General features: G+C 25.2%; 1 protein-coding gene across 9 annotated transcripts in view; it reads left to right on the top strand.

Annotated features, from left to right (window-relative positions):
- The first annotated feature begins 83 nt into the window (after window positions 1-83).
- The window catches only part of LOC123272352 (centrosomin), a 33335-nt gene continuing 14192 nt past the window's right edge, over window positions 84-19226 (top strand). For 6 of the 9 annotated variants that reach the window (XM_044739053.1, XM_044739055.1, XM_044739049.1 and 3 more), the window contains exons 1-3: window positions 4671-5302; window positions 9366-9418; window positions 17860-18056. In XM_044739053.1, coding sequence (XP_044594988.1) covers window positions 5205-5302; window positions 9366-9418; window positions 17860-18056 — 348 coding nt within the window. In that variant the 5' untranslated portion in view covers window positions 4671-5204. Of the gene's footprint in view, window positions 254-4670; window positions 5303-9365; window positions 9419-15927; window positions 16191-17642; window positions 17665-17859; window positions 18057-19226 lie in introns of those variants that run through there. The other 3 variants (XM_044739051.1, XM_044739052.1, XM_044739054.1) reach the window with 3 other exon arrangements.

The following is a 19226-nucleotide window of genomic DNA, read 5'->3' as shown; positions in this document are numbered from 1 at the left end:
AAAAAAACTAGGCGCGACTCGAGCGCCTCTAGCGGAAGCGTACTAAACAAAGATTCAAAAGGTTAACGGTTAAGCTTGGCGTTTGTTTGTAAGCACGCGTTGGGATTGTTGTGATGAGCAATAAAGTAAATGTTGAGTGTTTTGTTAATTTGTGAGTAATAATTAAATTTATCCAATCGGTGGACAAGACAAAGTGCAACACGATGATCAACGGATTCGGAGATGAGACCAACGCGACGATCAACTTTGAAATGTAAGTTTTTCACATGCTTTTTATTAGTTTGACATGTATGTGTGTAACAGAATCATTCAATGTGATTTTCACCCTCTTTACAATGTCAAATTAAATTGAAACTTTGATGATATTAAAATATGAAAATAAATTTAGCATATATTTCATAATTTTAAGAATTTTATATTAAATAAATTATAACAAAAAAAAATTAGAAAAAAAAATTGACATGTAGAAATTTTTAAAAATTAAAAATGCAATTTATTAAAAATAATTTTTGGAACCAATTTTTTTATTAAATAAAATTAATTGTGAAGTGACAGCTAACTTTAATATCATTACTAAAATTGAGACATTTGATGATTTAAAAAATTTTTTTAATAAATAAATTAAAGCAGCAAAATTTTTTTTTTTATGACATTAAAGAAAGCAGTCTTGACCGTTTTTTATTTTTTTTTTAACTTAAAAATTTGTTTTGGAAAATTGTTATAAAAAAAAACTGTATTTTTAATTTATTAAAATTTCTACGTCAATTTTTTTTGTCATAATTTATTTGTTAAAAAAATCCTTAAGATTATTAGCTTTTAATTAATATTATCTTAAGCAGATAAATATCTGCTAAATTAATTTTCATTTTTTTTATTTACATAAATAATAAATAAATAATAAATAATAATAATAAATAATAAATAAATAATAAATAATAAATTCTATCTTTAGAAGCTTTAAAAAATTATAAATGCAATTTTTTAAAAATAATTTTCTAGACTTGGTTTTATTTTTAAAGAAAAATAAAAAAATTTTCAAGTGTCTGCTAATTTTAGTGTCATAAAATTTTGCACACTTATCAACAACTTATGACAGTAAAATAATATAATAAGTTTTGATAATTTAGAAATATTATGAATTATAATTTTTTGATGATTGATGTGAATTATAAAAATTTTTATTTGACATCAAAAATCTTATTAAACAATTTGTTACAAAAAAATTTTTTTAAATTCCCCTTGTAAAAAATTTGAGAAAGAATGGGTGCAATTTAAAAAACATTTTTTATTTAGTTGTAATTTAATTAATAAAAAAATTTGAAATGTCTGCTGGTTTCAGTATCATACATTTTTTTACAAAAAAATTATTTTTATTTACAACTATTTTCTACTTTTTAGATTGGTTGTTTATTAGCATGTTTTTTAATTTTCTAAACTAATTTTTCTAACGTTGAATTGTATAAATTTTTGACCTGGTGATCGCTGTTCTGTATTTATCTCCGATTTATTTTAAAATACAAAGTTCTAATTTATTTTTTGGGATAGTCACTTTCTTCATTCAATGATGGCCATAAATAGGCCGACGACATATACGCTGAAAGACGTTGTTTTTAACTGTGTTTATAATTAGTTCTAATTTGGTTAAATTTTTCCATCTAAAAATTTTCAAACATTGCCGATGTTAATTTTAAGCACTAAATTTTTTTATAAATTTAAAAAAATTGAAACAATCCTCAATTTTTTTAATTTTATATAATTTATAAATAATTTTATATAATTTTATAAATAATAATAAATTTGTTTAATAATTTTCAGTCAATTTAAACTGATTAATATTTTTAATTTTAAATTGTCAGTAATAATTCATCAATTAATTTAAATTGCAAAATGTATTAATAGATATATATATATATATATATATCTATATATATATATATATATATATATATATATATATATATATATATAGTAAGTATATAGTATTATATATTATAAATATATAAGTAAACACATATGAAATATGCAAATAAGTAAGTATGATTTATTGAATAATTATTCTATCTAATTACCAAGTAAAAATATTTTTTATCCACACAACTGTGCTCTAAATAATATTTATTAATTTTCAACTCTCGAGAATTTAAAAATTGATAACAAACAGAACTTTTTTTTTACTTTTTATTTATTCTAATGTTATCAAGGGTCAGAGGTCATGTATGATTCAGTGGTGTTCATAAAAGCCGTCAGTATTAATTTGATATAAGTGCTGACCTGTATAACAATAATTGATTACACGGTCCCGATAAAAGTAATCAAAAGTTTGGAAACTGAGTTTCACCGTAACTACGCAGTTTATTTAATAAAAATTCAGAAATCTGAAACGCAAGCATGTAATTTAATTGGTAAGAATGATTCCTATCGACGAAAACTTCAGGAACAAATTAACTGGGTATTAAAATTAATGTTGATCAAAAACATGCAAGCTCTGTCCTTGAAATATACTTACAGAAAGATCAATATTGCAATGCGGCAAATTTTACGCGTAAATAAATCTTAGGCACGACAATAACGATTTATTAATTACCGCTTTTTACTTTTATTGGTCTATTATTTGAAAAAATTTTTTTTTCCAGTGTAAAAAATTTAATAGGAATAATTTCGTTTCATTGTTTTGCTGTAATAAATGACTGTTAGTGGGTTTTTAAAATAGTATTTATAAAATCAAAATAATGGGTATATTTAGTCCGTATGAGTGCAAAAGTCTCATAAAATTTTATCTTTACACACCATTTTCTTTTATGTATACAAACAAAAGTACGAAGTATATATTATTCATAGGGTTTTTTAGTTCTAAAATTATTTAAAACATATCATTTTATAAAAATATTAGCAATGTAGTTTCTTTAATATTTTATAGAGTAGATTTCACTAACTTTTTTTTTTTTTTTTTTTTTTTTTTTTTTTAGAAGATTAAAAACAAAATGAATTTATTTTTATTTATTTATTTAATTGTAAAGAAACGCCCTTGGCAATTTACAACAATATGTTACATTTTCATGTATAGAATGTTTAGTTAATGTTTATATACAATAAATAGCATCTGTAAAGAGAAGATAGATTTAAGAGATTTGAGAGAAAAGAAAAACAAAAAGAAAAAATTTTTAGTGATTGATAATTGATAATCACTAATTGATAGTTTATAATCACTATTTGTGCACCTGGAATGTCATTATTTTAGAATCACACTTTTTGCTTTATTTTTTATTTTATTTGCTGGTCCTCAAAAAATTATGAGTTTGAAGTATTTTTTAAATTGTATAATTTTTTTTTTAATTTAATTATTTAAAAATTTGATATGACAGATAACTATAAATTATTATTTTTAGAATTTTATAATATCAATTAATAATTAAACTAAAAATTTTATGCAGAAAATAATAATAACAATCATAATTTTGACTTAGAATTTTACAATTTTTTTAATATTATTAAAATTTTTTGATTGAAAATTTAAGTAAATTATGATAATAATAATAATGATAATAATAATTGTTTTTAAACTATTGTAAAATTCTAAGTCAACGTTATCATTATTATTATTATTATAATTTACTTAAATTTTCAATCAAAAAATTTTAATAATATTAAAATTATTGTAAAATTCTAAGTCAAAATTATGATTGTTATTATTATTATTTTCTGCATAAATTTTTTAGTTTAATTATTACTTGATATTACAAAATTCTAAAGATAATAATTTATAGTTATCAGTTTTATCAAATTTTTAAATAATTAAATTAAAAAAAAAATTATATAATTTAAAAAATACTTCAAACTAATAATTTTTGGAGTAATTTATTGAAGAAAAATAATAATAATAATTTTAACTTCGAATTTTATAATAGTTTCAAAATTATTATTATTATTATTATTATTATTATTATTATTATTATTATTATTATTATTATTATTATTATTATTGTTATTGTTATTGATCCATCGAAAAAATTTGTTAAATTTACAATGTTAATTTAATAATACACTGATAGAAGGATTTGTTTATAGTTAAAAATATTTGTTAATATTTAACAAATCATTTATTAGAGACTGCTTTTTAGCCTTTAACAAATATTTTTTAGTATTTAAAAAGATTTATTAATATTTAATAAATGAATATCAGATTTATTAAATACAAACAAATCATTTTAAATACTAAGAAATATTTGTTTAATACTAAAAAGTCGTCTCTAATAAATGATTTGTTAACTATTAACAAAGATTTTTTAATACAAATAAATCCTTCTATCAGTGTAATAAATAATAAAATCCACTAAGTAAAAAAATAAGTTTATTAATCTAGATCAAGATAAACCCATTACATGTAGCATCAGAAAAACAATATGAGCACCACTGAGTCCCCTGATCGATGCAGATGACGATACAGCCTCTTCCCCAGTTTAGTTAGCAGTGGAGCACATCATACTCATACACTACTCTATAATAGTAGAATCTACAGATCAGAGATAGAACATACATATACTACATACTCGCTACTACATATGTATTCAGCATCTTCTATATCCACATTCTCCCCCCAAACCTCCGAAATCATCCCCCATTAGAGTATGTCGCAGCTTCAACCACGCCGTCTCTAATTCTCAGTGCAGCTAGAGTCGACAGTATTTAGTTGTCTCCCGTCCGCTCACCAGATGAGTCATATCATTTCTTAAACTTTTTAATCACCTTTACATCGATCTGTATCTATTAATAACCACAATTTAAGAAAGACAACAGTTTAAATTATAATTAAAAAATTTAATCTGTCGCGCTTCTTAAAATGGGACAAGCAAGACCCTCCGTAAAGCGCAGACTCTTTTTTAAAAAAACAATGGTTAAAAAATATAAATCTCCGTACGAGTGACCAATCAATCAATCAATTAATAGTTTATTAATTGATTAAAAAACATTAAAACTATTCTAAAGTGGTGTTATTATATTTCAAGTGTTTTTACAAACAATTAATTTACAAAGACTGATTAATAAATTAATCAATTAACAGGATAATTTTTTTTTAATAAAGACTGACTAAGCCAAATTCAAACGTGCCAAAGAGTTTAAGTACAACGTAGTCAGTATTAAGCCATAAAGTATAAAAAAAAATTGTTATAAATTAAATAATAAAAAAAAAAAAAAACAATTTAAAAATGTTTTTTGGTGGTAGTACATTTTCTTATGGACGGATTAGTCCGACGTCTCCTACGAGAACAAACGGTTGGACTAATGTCGTCAGTCCGTTTAAGAAGTAAGTTTTTAAATTTTCCATTATTATTCAATTTAATTTAATTTGTTAATTAATTAAATAGAATGTATGTCTCTTGATCTTGTAGATATTGTATGAAAGATTTAGACGAATTGAAAGCAGATATACCCACGCGGAAACGGCACAAAGGTATCACGTTCTATCTGCATCTGATTGACCCCCTTGAATCCACCATTATTTATTTATGCAATATGTTATAAGTTGTAAATAACTACTTATAATGTAATACATAAATGCATTGTTGCATTATGTGTGTGACCGATAGACGGTAGAACAAATCTATCGTCGCCCACGGAAGTTAACTGTAAACAAAAAATATGAGTAAACAATGCTCCCACGTTATAATATTGTGATGTGAGTTCAAGTAGAAATAGAGTAGAGGAAATTTAAGTTACAATTATAGTTGATTTAATAATAACAGTCCCCTGGGTAGGGGGTAATTCTTTAATTACGGCAAATTGGTTGCTCGGTTGACGGCCTGCTAATTCAGGAAATTTTACTTTAAATGTTCCTTTCATTTTTGTATCTTTCATTTTTTTATTTTAATTTTTATTTTTATTGATTTTAGATACTTAAAGGTGAAAATTTTTCAAAATTGAAGGTTTAATAATTGTATTTATAGACAAAAAATGATTTTTAAAGAAGAAATAAAAGTTTGAAGAAATAAACAACAAAAGCGCTAAAATTTGATAGTTGAAAATTTTGTAAACACAATAATTTTTTAATAACTTAATTGATCGCTTTGGTTATTTTTTTTATAGATTAATATTTTTCTGAAGATGAGCGATATTAAAAATTGTTGATTAATTCTTTTGTAATTTTTTTTAATTGCCAAAAATATTCCAAAACTTACAAAGAAAAAATATAGCGTGAATTGTATTGACACCTGAAATAATTTCTGCGAAGCTCATTTTGGCGCGGATTTTTAAAAATTGAATTTTAATTATTATTATTATTAATATTATTTAATAAAGAGTTAGTTATTATTTTTAGCCTAGATACCCGATCCAATTTAAAGACTACTCAATTTTTATTATTAATCTTTCACCACAATGTTTTTTGATATGAGATCTTATACCGTCCTTAGGTGAAAATACAACAATTAAAGTTTAGATTTCAAGAAAAATTTATTAGAATTGTTTAAAGATAGAATTTGTTTACTCAGTGAAACTTTTTTCGGAAACCGAAAAAATAATTTGGACAGCCCAGACCAGGACTCGAACCTGGATCTTATGGTTACGCTAAAGATAATTCTATCTTTAAACAATTCTAATAAATTTGTCTTGAAATCAAAATTTTAATTATTGTATTTTCACTTGAGAACGGTATAAGATCTCATACCAAAAAATATTGTGGTGAAAGATTAATAATAAAAATTGAGTAGTCTTTAGATTTGATCGGGTATCTAAGCTAAAAATAATAACTAACTCTTTATTATTAAGTACTTTTTATTAAGTAAAAACACCAATCTTCGAGTCACATATTGAACATTATTATTATTTATATTATATATAAAGTATTATAAAACCAGTCTTCAGAAAAATAAAAACATTGTAAAATGATTATTATTATTATTATTTATTTATTTTTTTTTCAACTAATACGCAATATAAAATTGATTAGTTTTCGTATGAAGTTGAAAAAAAAAATAAAAGTAAAAATTTGTCAAATATAAAAAAAATTTATTTTATTAATTTTTCTTTTTTGTAAAAAAAAAATTAATAAGAAATTTTGATTAATTAGAATTGAGGATTATTAGTGTGTAGTGGAAAAAAATGTATCTAGAGGCTGCATTGGTCCAGATCTGTGTAGTATTGATCAGCGACCATCTTGAAAAAATTATTTTTATCTACTGTAGTAATAAAACTGGGAAATAATTTATTGTTTTGTTGTTAAGTGAGTATCTGCGATGATGGATGATTAAATTATATATAAAAAATATAATATATAAAGCACATGTTTATAAGATGTAATAGTTAACTTGAGATGTGTTGGGATAAAGATAAGTTTTAATTTCTTAAGCGCAAGCGTACATGTGTTCTAGCACTTCTAAGAATAAAATTAATTGTTGTGACTAATTAACAGTCTATTATGAATTATGATATGAGAATGAATAAGATTATTTTTTGTTATTTTATTTTCTAAGGTGTAAATTATAAATTGCTCTGGCGGCTGAGCGTAAATTCGAGGATTGATAAGTTAAATTGATGTTATTAGAGAGAGTTATTCTCGCCTACATGAATTAAGTGGCTGGACAAGTATTTAAGTACATCCTCGGTTAAATTCTTTTATTTATTCAATTCACTGTTTGGATGTTTTTATTGAAAGGAAAAATTTTATCTGCGAAAATAGCTCTTACTTAATTTTATAATGTCAGATAAATTTACTTTTGCTTAATATTTGCTAAAATTATGTCGAGCCAATTGTTTAAAAATAAATTATTTAAAAAATTATTCAATTATTTCTGTTAAAATTTTTTAATAATATTTTCTTTTCTTTAAAATATTGACAGAAAAGTATAAAATTAAATTATTAAAATTTTTTAATAATTAAATTCAGTTTAAGCTCTTGAAATTTATTTCCAAGAAGCAAAGTTGATGCGCAATCAAAATATTTATCTTGTAAGCTTAAGATACAATATATATTTCTAAAAATATATTTAATACATTATTAAACTTATGACAACAAAGGTCAGTACATAATTTTTTTTTTAACTAGAAGAAATTTAAATTTATCTAAAATATGAAGTATAAAACTTGAAAGAATGTTCAATCTCTACTATACAATATTATAAGACTTAAAATAAATATTTTTCACTCGGTAAACACAATATTGTCATGTGTATGTACTCAGTACTCACTATTGATAATTGATAAGTGACAAATGTCCAATAACTCCTTAGACTTTAAAGTGAATCATTGCATTCCTTGGCTTAAGAAAAACGAAGATTCCACTTCAAAGGAGTTATTTTTTGGACAATGGACAGTAAGAAAAATAAGGCAAGAGTAACAGCATGAGTGATTAAGCGAGACCATTGCAATTAGTGCATCTGTGAGCTAGTTATAATTATTCATTCACTATTTCTCGGAGATGAGAAATTTTCAGGGGAACTGGGTCTTTTCCTCGAGGTCTATATTAAAATTTACTGGAAGTTATACTGCTTCCTCATTACCCATGTTAATTTATATCTTCATACACCTGTATACAATCCAACACTTCTTCAATGATTTACTTCTGATATTTTACTGTCTGAAGCTTTTTTTAGAACACTTTGTTGTATTTAAAATGTGTTTTATAATTTATTATTTTTTAACAACTAATTTTTTCAATAAAAAATATTTTAATTCAAAAAATGTAATTTAAATTTTATTTTGAAGAATTTATCAAAAATTTTACTTCAAAAAATTTATTAAAAATTTTTTATACTAAAAAAATTAATAAATTTTTTATAAATAAGTTCATCAATAAATAAATTTTTCTATTAATGTAGAAATAATTTTTTTTATTAAAAACTATTGATCTAAATATCAATTAAAAATTTTATAAAAAAACTGATTATTTTTATACTGATAAAAAATTTAATTATTTCTAAAAAATGAAATAATTTTTGTAATTACAAAAATTTCTAAACTGGAGTTAAATTATTTATTAATCATTGAAAATACATAATAATGTAAAAAGTTAATTTTATTATTGAAAAAATAAATTTTTCTTGATTTCTAAAATTAATTAAAAAAGTTCAATAATAATTTTTTAACACAATTAACAAAACTAATAATCCTTTAAACACAAAAATAGAACTTTAAAAAGTTACTGCAGTTTTTTATCTTCAGGTCGTCGGCCTGTTTCCGGAACTAACAAAAAGTCACGTAAAGCTCTCAAAAGTTTTTTTTATTTTACTTCTCTCTAGTATAGCTATTTTTCTCCTATTCGACCGACTGAAGAAACAACCGAGAAAAAATAAACATAAATAAATATAAACCAACCACACTTAAGTATATAAAATAAAACTCAACTAATATATAAATTATTTTTATTGTTTCAGCACGCAGATGCCCACGTTGCCGGACATTTCGCTGAACCAGACATGTCTTAACAGTAAGCATACAATTATTTTTGTTAATTATTATTAGAAGTATATTAAATTAAAAATATAAATTTAAATCAAAAAAGCCTTCTGTAGAGAAGAAATTAAGTTTTAAATAATTTAATATTAATAAAAATTAATTATATGGAAAATAAGTGCGAAATAATTGCAAATTTCAAGAGCTAATATGATACAGAATAAGCGAAAAAAGATACAAAGCGTCTAAGCGAAGCTCTTAAGATATATAAGAGGAATGAACAAAAATTTCCAAGAATTTAGCGATGCCAAAGAATATCTGAAACGCTACCACATGACAAAGTGTGTCTTGGATGGCGTCTCGACGTCTACGGAGTTTAATACTTGAGAAGAAGAAATAATAATCAGACGCATTTTAAAAAGCGGATTTTTACTTTGCTACCCCTCGCATATAAATTATAAATAACTTATGTTTAATGTTCATAACTAAAGTGGTTATGAGCATGTAAATATACATACACATACTCATAAGCGTTTATGGTCAGAAAAACGGGGTAGGAAATTGATAATGCGGATAATATATAATGGAGCATTAATCGACATGCCTCGATGAAGGGTCAATTACATTTCGCATCGGAAATAAGTAATAAGAAGCTATGTAATATCTAATAGAGAGGCATAGCCCTCCCATTGTTCTCATATCATACGTGATACATATATGTGTATAGTGGTGTAATAATCGAGTTTACATGTCTCATGACCCGTCGATAAGTATCATAGAGGTAAATAATAAAAGAGCACAGTCACTCCTTATCTGTAAATTAACCTCTTCAACATCGACAATCGATGGTGTATTCTTCTTCACCCAGTGCTATTCTTCTTTTTACCTTCGGGTGTGTCTTAAATTATACTATATACTGGATGAGAGACTGATGCTTTTTTATTAGAGCCCGCATCCGTTTATCCTTGAGATTTATTATAAAAAAATATCATTTAATTGCGTCCGCTTATTGAGGATTAATTTCCGTTTTAGATTTTTTTTTTTTTTTAAATACTATCAGTTACTTTTGAAGATTTTGATGATCAAAATTATTTTTGGTATAATAATAATAATAATTTGCTTAAAAAATAATAATAAATCCTCTTTAATAAGTAAAATCACCGATCTTAGTAATATTTCTAACATAATAATAATAATAATAATAATAATAATAATAATAATAATAATAATAATAATAATAATAATTTAGCTATATACAAGTCGTTTACAATTACATTATGATATAAACTCATAAATACAAATATACATCAATTATGTTTTATGCTATCAAAGAGCCCTTTGATTATTTTATTCTCCTTTACATATTTTTTCAAATCAATTTTAAAAATATTAATCCGTTTTTCGTTTATAATTTCTCGTAGAAGCTTATTGTACCAATTTAAACCTCTATAAACAGTAGATTTTTCCGCAGTTAGTATCCTGGTTTTGATAAAGTTAAAGTCGACGCAGATCTAGTTTCATAGTGTACAGTTTTAAATTTGAATTCATCTAATAAATATTCAGCAAGCAGATTATTTAAAATTTTGTGTATAAAGAGGCGGGAATTAAAAACTATTTTTTGCCTTACAGACATACAATCTATAAAGTTTCAAACATAGATTCTATTCTTGTGTACTTATTGACATTTAATATAATGCGCATAGCGCGATTTTTAAGTTTTTGTAATTTATTTAAAATATTTTCATCATAATTCAACATTATTGTACAGCAGTACTCGAAATGTGGCAGTACTATTGTTTTATAAATTTGGCATTTAATATAATTTGTAATATTATTATTTAATCTACTTATAACATTAATTTTTTTGGCTATTTTTTTACTAACATAATCTGCATTTTTCTTTAAATTAAAACTATCGTTAATTATGATGCCGAAATATTTAGTTTCAGTTACGTATTTTAATTCATGATCATTTATTACCACTCAAAAATTATTTTGAATGTTATAATAATAATAATGAACAATAAAATTAAAAATTTAAGACTTGATACTAGAATTTTATTGAGCAATTAAATTAAATTAAAAAACTTAAAAAAAAAATTGTTTTAAGAAATTTTTCGATTTAAGTAATTATTATTAAACTCCCTTAAAACAGTTATAACTATAAAAAAAATTTTCCGATAAAAAACGAAAAATAAAGTACTTCGTTACTTAAATTGATTCGTACTATCAAATTCAATTGATAAAAGCGCAACCTGATCTATAGAGAGCATGTCCAAAGGTCATTTAACGATGTAGACTCTGAGAGTAGAGGTTATTTGGCAAACTGTTGAACAAGTACAAAGTACAAAGTGTCAAAGTAGTAACTTAAACGTCTATACTCTACAGTGCCTAGTCATACCTACCAAATAGTTTAATTTTATAAATATATATGCTCCTATCAAGTTAAAAAGATTCTATTGAATTTAATTCTCGAGCTGATTAACGAGGATGAGAGCTGACTGCTGTCCGCGTTTTTGGCGTAAGCCCGCGAGTTCTCAGAAAGAAGAATAAGCAGTAAGAATTAAATCCAACAAGAATATAAAACATTGACAAACAATGCAAACAAACCGGCGGCGCCTGGTCTGGATTCTTGTCTACCAATCTTCGGGCCAAAATCCAGGTGTCTCGCCTCAAGTCTTGGATCTCAATCATACCACGCCACTTTATTTATTTATTTTCATTTATTCACCACAAGGTCATCATCATCAAATAATTATTGCCATTATGACACGCCGAGGTTGAATTGTTAAACTATTTTGTTATTATATGGTAATTTGCATCATTATAACCATTATGATGATTAGATGCAAATATTCTGATCCAGAATATTTTCACGGGTCATTATTTACTGGCTTGTTGGTATTACATGTGGCATATTTGTTGTAAATTATCCATGGTGTGTATGTAATAGGTATTTGAAGCATTAGACACTAAATTGCCGGATCGTAATGTAACGCGATAACGAGGCCGAGATGTTTAAAGTATTTTTGTGTTTATGTATTTATTACTACACTATTTGCGGATAGGAAGTATCATCCTAAATTCTCTGTAAAATTAGACATTCCAGTTCTTTTTTCAGTCTGTTTATTGCTTCACTTTTTGGTTATTATCATTTTTTTTTAATTTATTGATTTACTGAAGATATACAGATTATTTTAAAACTTTTAGTATATGTCTACAAACTTAAATAACTTTAAATTAAAAATTAGGCTGATTAATAAATTAACTTGATTTAAGAGTTAAAATTTTGAAATAAGAATTAATTTTAAAAAATTTATCTTGAATTGAGAATTTATCTTGAAAAGTTCTTGCAGAAAATTGAAAATTGAAAATTGAAAATTGTTTTTGGTTCAAAAAAATTTTATTTAATTGAAAAATTTTTTTGCTTGATATAATTTTAGTGATGAATTTTTTTTTTTAGTTAAATTTTTTTTAACAATACAAGAGTCAGAAATAATGAAAAAAATTTTTTTTTATTCAGCAAATTATGCAAAAAAATAAAAAAATTATCCTTTAGTATCTTATGAAAGAATTTTTTTTTAATTTCAAAACTTGTAACTCTTACAGAGAGCCCGTAATCGACCATTGTGTGATTAAAACTACTAAAATCTTAACTTTTGTAGCAAAACTAACTATTTCTCCTTTTATTAATGCTAAGAAAGTAAAATTTAAAACAAATAAGCTTCTTTGCAAGGTTTAAAAAGCATAATAAAAAAAAAGAATGAATGAAAATTTGAACCAATAATAGAAACTTTTAACTCATTGACTAGATAAATAAATTTAAAAATAGTCTAAAGATAAAAATTTTTTGCTTGGTCTAGTCCCTAAAAGATCCATCAATCTCTCAATTCTCTCAAACTTCCCCCAAATATCAGTCCAACTATCATTATTATTATTTTAGTAAAAGTTTTGAGTTACAGGAAGTAACTTTAAACAGAACAAACTTTTCCGAGTCAAATACGAATCGTCTCGGGCAATATAACATCAAGCATAAAGTTTCTGTGGGCCGTCTCGCACATTTTAAACACAACTTCATTTCCTCTGGACATTTATCCTTGTCTAAAAATACCAAAACTCAAGCCACTTAAATTTACACTGATGTGTAAATTGTGAATTTCTTTGTTGATAAAATCTTAATTTTGTAGAATTTAAATCTCGCGGTTTAGGAGCATAGTATAGTAGTAGGTACCTGGGATAATAACGAGCAGTAGTTGCTGTAAATGTGTCATCTATAAATAAAGGAGCCCTGCGAGCAGAAATATATAATAGAAATAAAATTATCTTGACTTCAGACCCCAAGTAACCGATAGATGAGGGGCCAGCTGCAGCAGCTGTTTCTAAAGATTTTAACACAACTTTTAGTTTAAAGTCTAACTAATAAAAATTGTATTACTGGACTGGCTTATTATGTGTATACTTCTATACTTTGTTCAGCTATAAGCAGCACACATGTCATACACTTGCATGTGCATGTGAGAAGAGAAGAGAGTTCAGAACCAGACGCTTTTGTTTGTAAACCAGATTCATGATTTACTAATATGTAATATGTTACAGTGTAATAAAATATAATAATAATAATAATAACTAGCAGCTAGTAACCTTGCAGTCACTATGTGACTGCCGTGACTTGTGAACTATAAATAAATAAAATTTTGCTTTATTAAATAATCACTTTTGTTAAATTGCACTGTACTTTTTTAACTATTGACATTTTTAAAGATATAAGCTCATTCCGATGTTGCACTCATCAAGAGCTTTCATTTGAGTACCCCCATGCATTTTCATATATTTTTCATTTATAAATATATATAATATATATAAATATATGAAAAATTGATGTGGGTACTCAAATGAAAGGTCTTGATGAGTGTCATGTCAGGGTGAGCTTATATCTTTAAAAATCTCAATATTTTACAAGATATTTGTTAAATTGCACTGTACTTTCTTAAATATTTATGTTTTTAAAGATATAAGCTCATCCCGATATTACACTCATCAAGAGCTTTCATTTGAGTACCCACATGCATTTTCATATAATAATAATGGAGGTTTTACTTGTATCACCTGGGCAGTGTTTTACAAGGGAGGGTGGGGTATTATTTCTCACTTCCCTTTGTTACACAACACACTTTTTCCCAGCTCTACTTTGTATTTACTTCCATCATTATTATCACTTCATTATACTCACTACTTCTTTTGACCCCACCCCCCTGCATGTCGGGATTTTTCATTCCCAACACACACTTCTTAATGCGGCTGTGGACCGACTTGTGTCTTCTGTACCGCATTCACCCTGGTCCTTACCACTCGGGTATTGGAACAGAAACATGGGGAAACCACAGAGAAAACCCATGTTAGTACAGTCGGAGCTGGGTTAAGTCTACAGTGATTGATAAGAAATTCTTCTTTATCGACCACTGGAGCATTAGGCCCCTATCTAGTGTGCAGAGATCCCTCGCGCTAGCCAACGCTGACTAGAGTGATCACTCATTCAAGTTGTTGCTTAAATGGGTGATCACCCAAGTCAGACGTGTGCCGCCCGGCTATCTCTGCCACATCCAGAGGCTGGCAACATTAACGCACATATTTTTATTTATAATCACTGAAAAATATTGGTGCGTGTCGGGATCGAACCCGGGTCCCCACTCTTTCGAAAAGCGGGCACCGAACCGACCAGGCTATTGCCAGCCTCGCATTTTCATATATTTTTCATATATACATATATATAATATATATTAATATATGAAAAATTGATGTGGGTACTTAAATGAAAGGTCTTGGTGAGAGTAACATCGGGATGAGTTCATATCTTTAAAAATGTCAATAGTTCACAAGATACAAGGTCATTTCTTAATTATGCATCTAGAGACAGAGCATTTTCAAAAGCACCCTAAATACTTATCATCATAAATTGACTATTGGTGAAAATAATATGAAACCATGAAAAGGCACAACTCCAGGTCAAGACCTTTTTAATGATACTAAATTTGACCATAAAAACCCATTTTATCATATAAATACCCTGGCCACAAAATTTTTTTTATTATCTTAATAATATAGATAATGTTGGCTTGAAATAATTATTATTAATGTTATTATTAAATTATTTTAAAAAAATTACTTTATTGAAGAAGTAATTAATAGATTAAAAAAAAAAAAAAGAAGAAATAATTAAATACTTTTCTCGCGTATAATATTAAAAAAATTTTTTTTTAATGTTTTATGATAATAATAATAATAATTTTTCCGTTAATTAGTTAAATTTATTATTCTTTTCTTCTAGACAGGGAGGTCTAAAAGAATTAAAAAAAATCTGTCATTGTATCAATCATCTCTCCTCAACTTACTTCAAGAATATTTTAAAATAAATAAATACCAAATTTACTCCCTAAATATATACATATATCCATCACATTTGTAACATTGAAAATAAAATTAAACCGTATTATTACGTCGCGAAAATTTTGGCAAGAGTAATAACAATTGTAGTGGTAGCAGTAGCTGGTTAGTTGAGGCGCGACTAACGCTTAAACTAAACGAAATTTTTGTTTTATTTTATAAATCAGTTTTTATTTAAGTTTAGTATTGAGCACTTATTACTTGGAGCATAGTGATGGGTAATTAGGATAAGAGCGATGAGAGATAATTCAAAGTGGAGGAAATTTAAGGTGTTATGGGATGTCGCGAATCGAAAGTTTCAGCTTCGACTGTCAAAAATATTGAAGACGGCGAAGAAAAACCTCTTCAAGTAGAAATAATGTTTGGTAATAATTTATTATCTAATTTCTTCCTTAATATTTTGAAAAAAAAACAATTCTTTTTATTGAAATTTAAATAAAGACATTTATTTCTAATATTAATTTTTTTTAATTAATTTTTTAACAAAAATTATTGTCATTTCTTCTTTATAAATTTTGCATTTAAAAATATCTTTTCATTAATTTAGAATATTAATTTTTTTTTTAATAATTTGTCAAAAAAAAATAATTATCATTTCTTCTCTATAAATTTTGCATTAAAATGTTTTTTTTTTTTTTTAATTAATTTGTAATATTAATTTTTTTTAAATAATTCATAAAAAAAATAAATAACATTTCTTCTTTATAAATTTTTTATTTAAAATTTTTGACATTTCTGTTTTATAAATTTTTATATTTAAAAATATTTTTTCATTAATTTTTAAAATAATTTTGTAAGAAAAATGACATTTCTTTTCTATAAATTTTGCATTTGGAAATTTTTCTAATTAATTTGTAATATTAAATTAATTTAATAAATTTATAAAAAAAAAATAATTAACATTTCATCTTCAAAAATTTTCCATTCAAAAAATATCTCATAAATTATTTAAAAATCCCAAATTAAAAAAAAAATTTTCTGATTAAATTTTAATTAAAAATCAAAATAAATTTTTAAAAATAAAAATATAAAACAAAAAGTAAAGAAGCATTCTCTAGTCTTCAGTGAACTTTCGATCTGAATTCAACAGGGAACAAAGCAAATAAAATAAAATAAAAATGTACAGCATCTGAAGCGTTTTTGCCGCTTGAGACAAAAGCTATCGGTCCAGTCTGAAACTAAAGCTCGAGGGATTACAAACTACCTCAATCCAACCAAGCCAACACATTGAATCTCTCGATATCAGTGTGGAGTATAGCAAAAACAAGAGGAATAATAATAGGTCGCGAAGAAGCTGCAAGCATCTTGGTGGTTCGCCAAAAGGGTCGAGGCGCACGTCGCGACGCCTGTTCTTGATACTCACTCGCGATCTTGGCACCCGCGAACAATCCCAATCTAATACAATAATCTATAAAAAATCAAAACTACAAAATTTCGCCCAATTAAATTTATATTTATGGCTATAATTATAATCGTCCCAATTCGCTCTGAAATAAATTAAAACCCACGAGTAAGATTATAGATATATAATTATTTTTTAGCCAACTTTTAAATCGCAATATTTATTTAAATATATTTTTAACTAAATTCTATTATTAATTCCTTAGCGGAGCTTTCGTCTGTTAAAAAAATTTATTAGCGCGTCAAGTGTAGTGTTAGTATCACAAAATGGAGGAAACATTTCTTACAAACGTCGGCACTGATACAGAATATAAGTTGCGATAAAATTACTCTATCGTTTTAATAAATCATGCATGTTACGTAAATATTTTAAAATTCAATCAAATAAGCGCGGGTGGGGGTGCGCTGTTTTTTCTACCTTTTGTGGTAAAATGCATTGTAAGATTTCATTTAGTTTCTTTTTTTTTATTTATGACATTAGTAGGTTATTTAACCAAAAAAAAAATTTATTTACTTTTATTATTTTTTTGTATTATAATTTTTTTAATGATGAATTTTTTATTATTTTATATTACAATTTTTTTTTATTATTTAATAAAAAATTTTTCTAATAAAATTTTTTTTTTTTTTCAGGTTCAACTTCAAAGTCGCCAGGCAAAGTCCATCCAGCCGGCGGCAGAACAATGAAAGATTATGAAGATCAGCTAAGCGCGCTGCAAAAAGAAAATTTTCAGTTGAAAATGAGGGTTTTTTTTCTTGAGGAAAAAATGGGGTATGTTGGTCTAGGAACTACAGAAGAAGATAATATTAAAAAGAACATTGAATTAGAGGTACTTAATTTTTATTTTAAATCTTTTTATTTATATTAACTTATGTTGATTAATAAATATAAATTAATATCCCGTCTAAAAATCATCTGATATAATGAGGTTTATTATGAATATTTTAACACAAATATGAGACTCATATAAGAGCCATATTAATATACATTTGATACCCGTAACAAGTAAAGTATTTATGGGAACATTTTTTTTTTTAACTAGATTATAAAATTTTTTTTTTTCTTGATGGAGAAAGAAAATTTCTAGTAATTTGATTATGAAATGATTATGATATTAACATGAATTTATAATAAAGTGATGGTCATATCTGCATAAAATCATAATGATATCATAGTGAAATTGTTAGCCTTTTTAAATCGTGATATAAAATTATTGAGTCATAACTATGTACAGGAAATAATGAAAATTAATTAAATTAAAGAAATTTTTAGAAAGATTTAAATTGTTTTCAAAATAAAAAACAATTATCTTATGACGAAAATATTTTGTCAGTCAAAAATTTTTTTTAAACCAAAATAGTGTTTTTCTAAATATTCTTCTAAGTTAAGAAAATTAAGAAAGAAAGTAAAATAGTTCAATAGTCTAGTGCATGATAAAAATACTGTTTTTCTCAATTATTATACTTTTCCTCTGATTAACAGAAAAAATAAAAATTTTACTAATCTACTTTAAAAAAATTCGTTTACATAAGGATTTTACTTATTACGGGTTTCAAATGAATATTGATATGACTTTTATATGAATCTCATATTTGTGTCAAAATATGAGATTCATAATGATATCAGATGATTTTTACACGGATGATTCTTAAGGAGGATAGCCGCTGTGAGGATCGAAAAAATAGGTGATTTTCGGGAATTTTTTTGACTAGGATAATGAAGGAATTTGGGGATCGGATTTTTGTTGTTTTATAAAGTATACATTGAAGATCATTCTTCTAAATTTTGATTAAAAAATATAATGTTGTTACAAAGTTATAAGCATTTTTGTGGAGCACCAAAAAAATTTCCCCCATCACGGTGGGATCTCTAACTCAAAAACGGATTATCTAAAACAGAAAAACCAAACTGCGTTGTAATCTGCATGCATGTGGTTATCGTTCCATGTAGGGGATTTTGAAAATTTGGATTTAAAAAAAAATGGCGACGTATTAAGAAT

The sequence above is a fragment of the Cotesia glomerata genome, linkage group LG10 (assembly GCF_020080835.1).
Source record: "Cotesia glomerata isolate CgM1 linkage group LG10, MPM_Cglom_v2.3, whole genome shotgun sequence".
Classification (NCBI taxonomy): domain Eukaryota; kingdom Metazoa; phylum Arthropoda; class Insecta; order Hymenoptera; family Braconidae; genus Cotesia; species Cotesia glomerata.
This window is presented reverse-complemented; position numbering and strand designations above follow the sequence as displayed.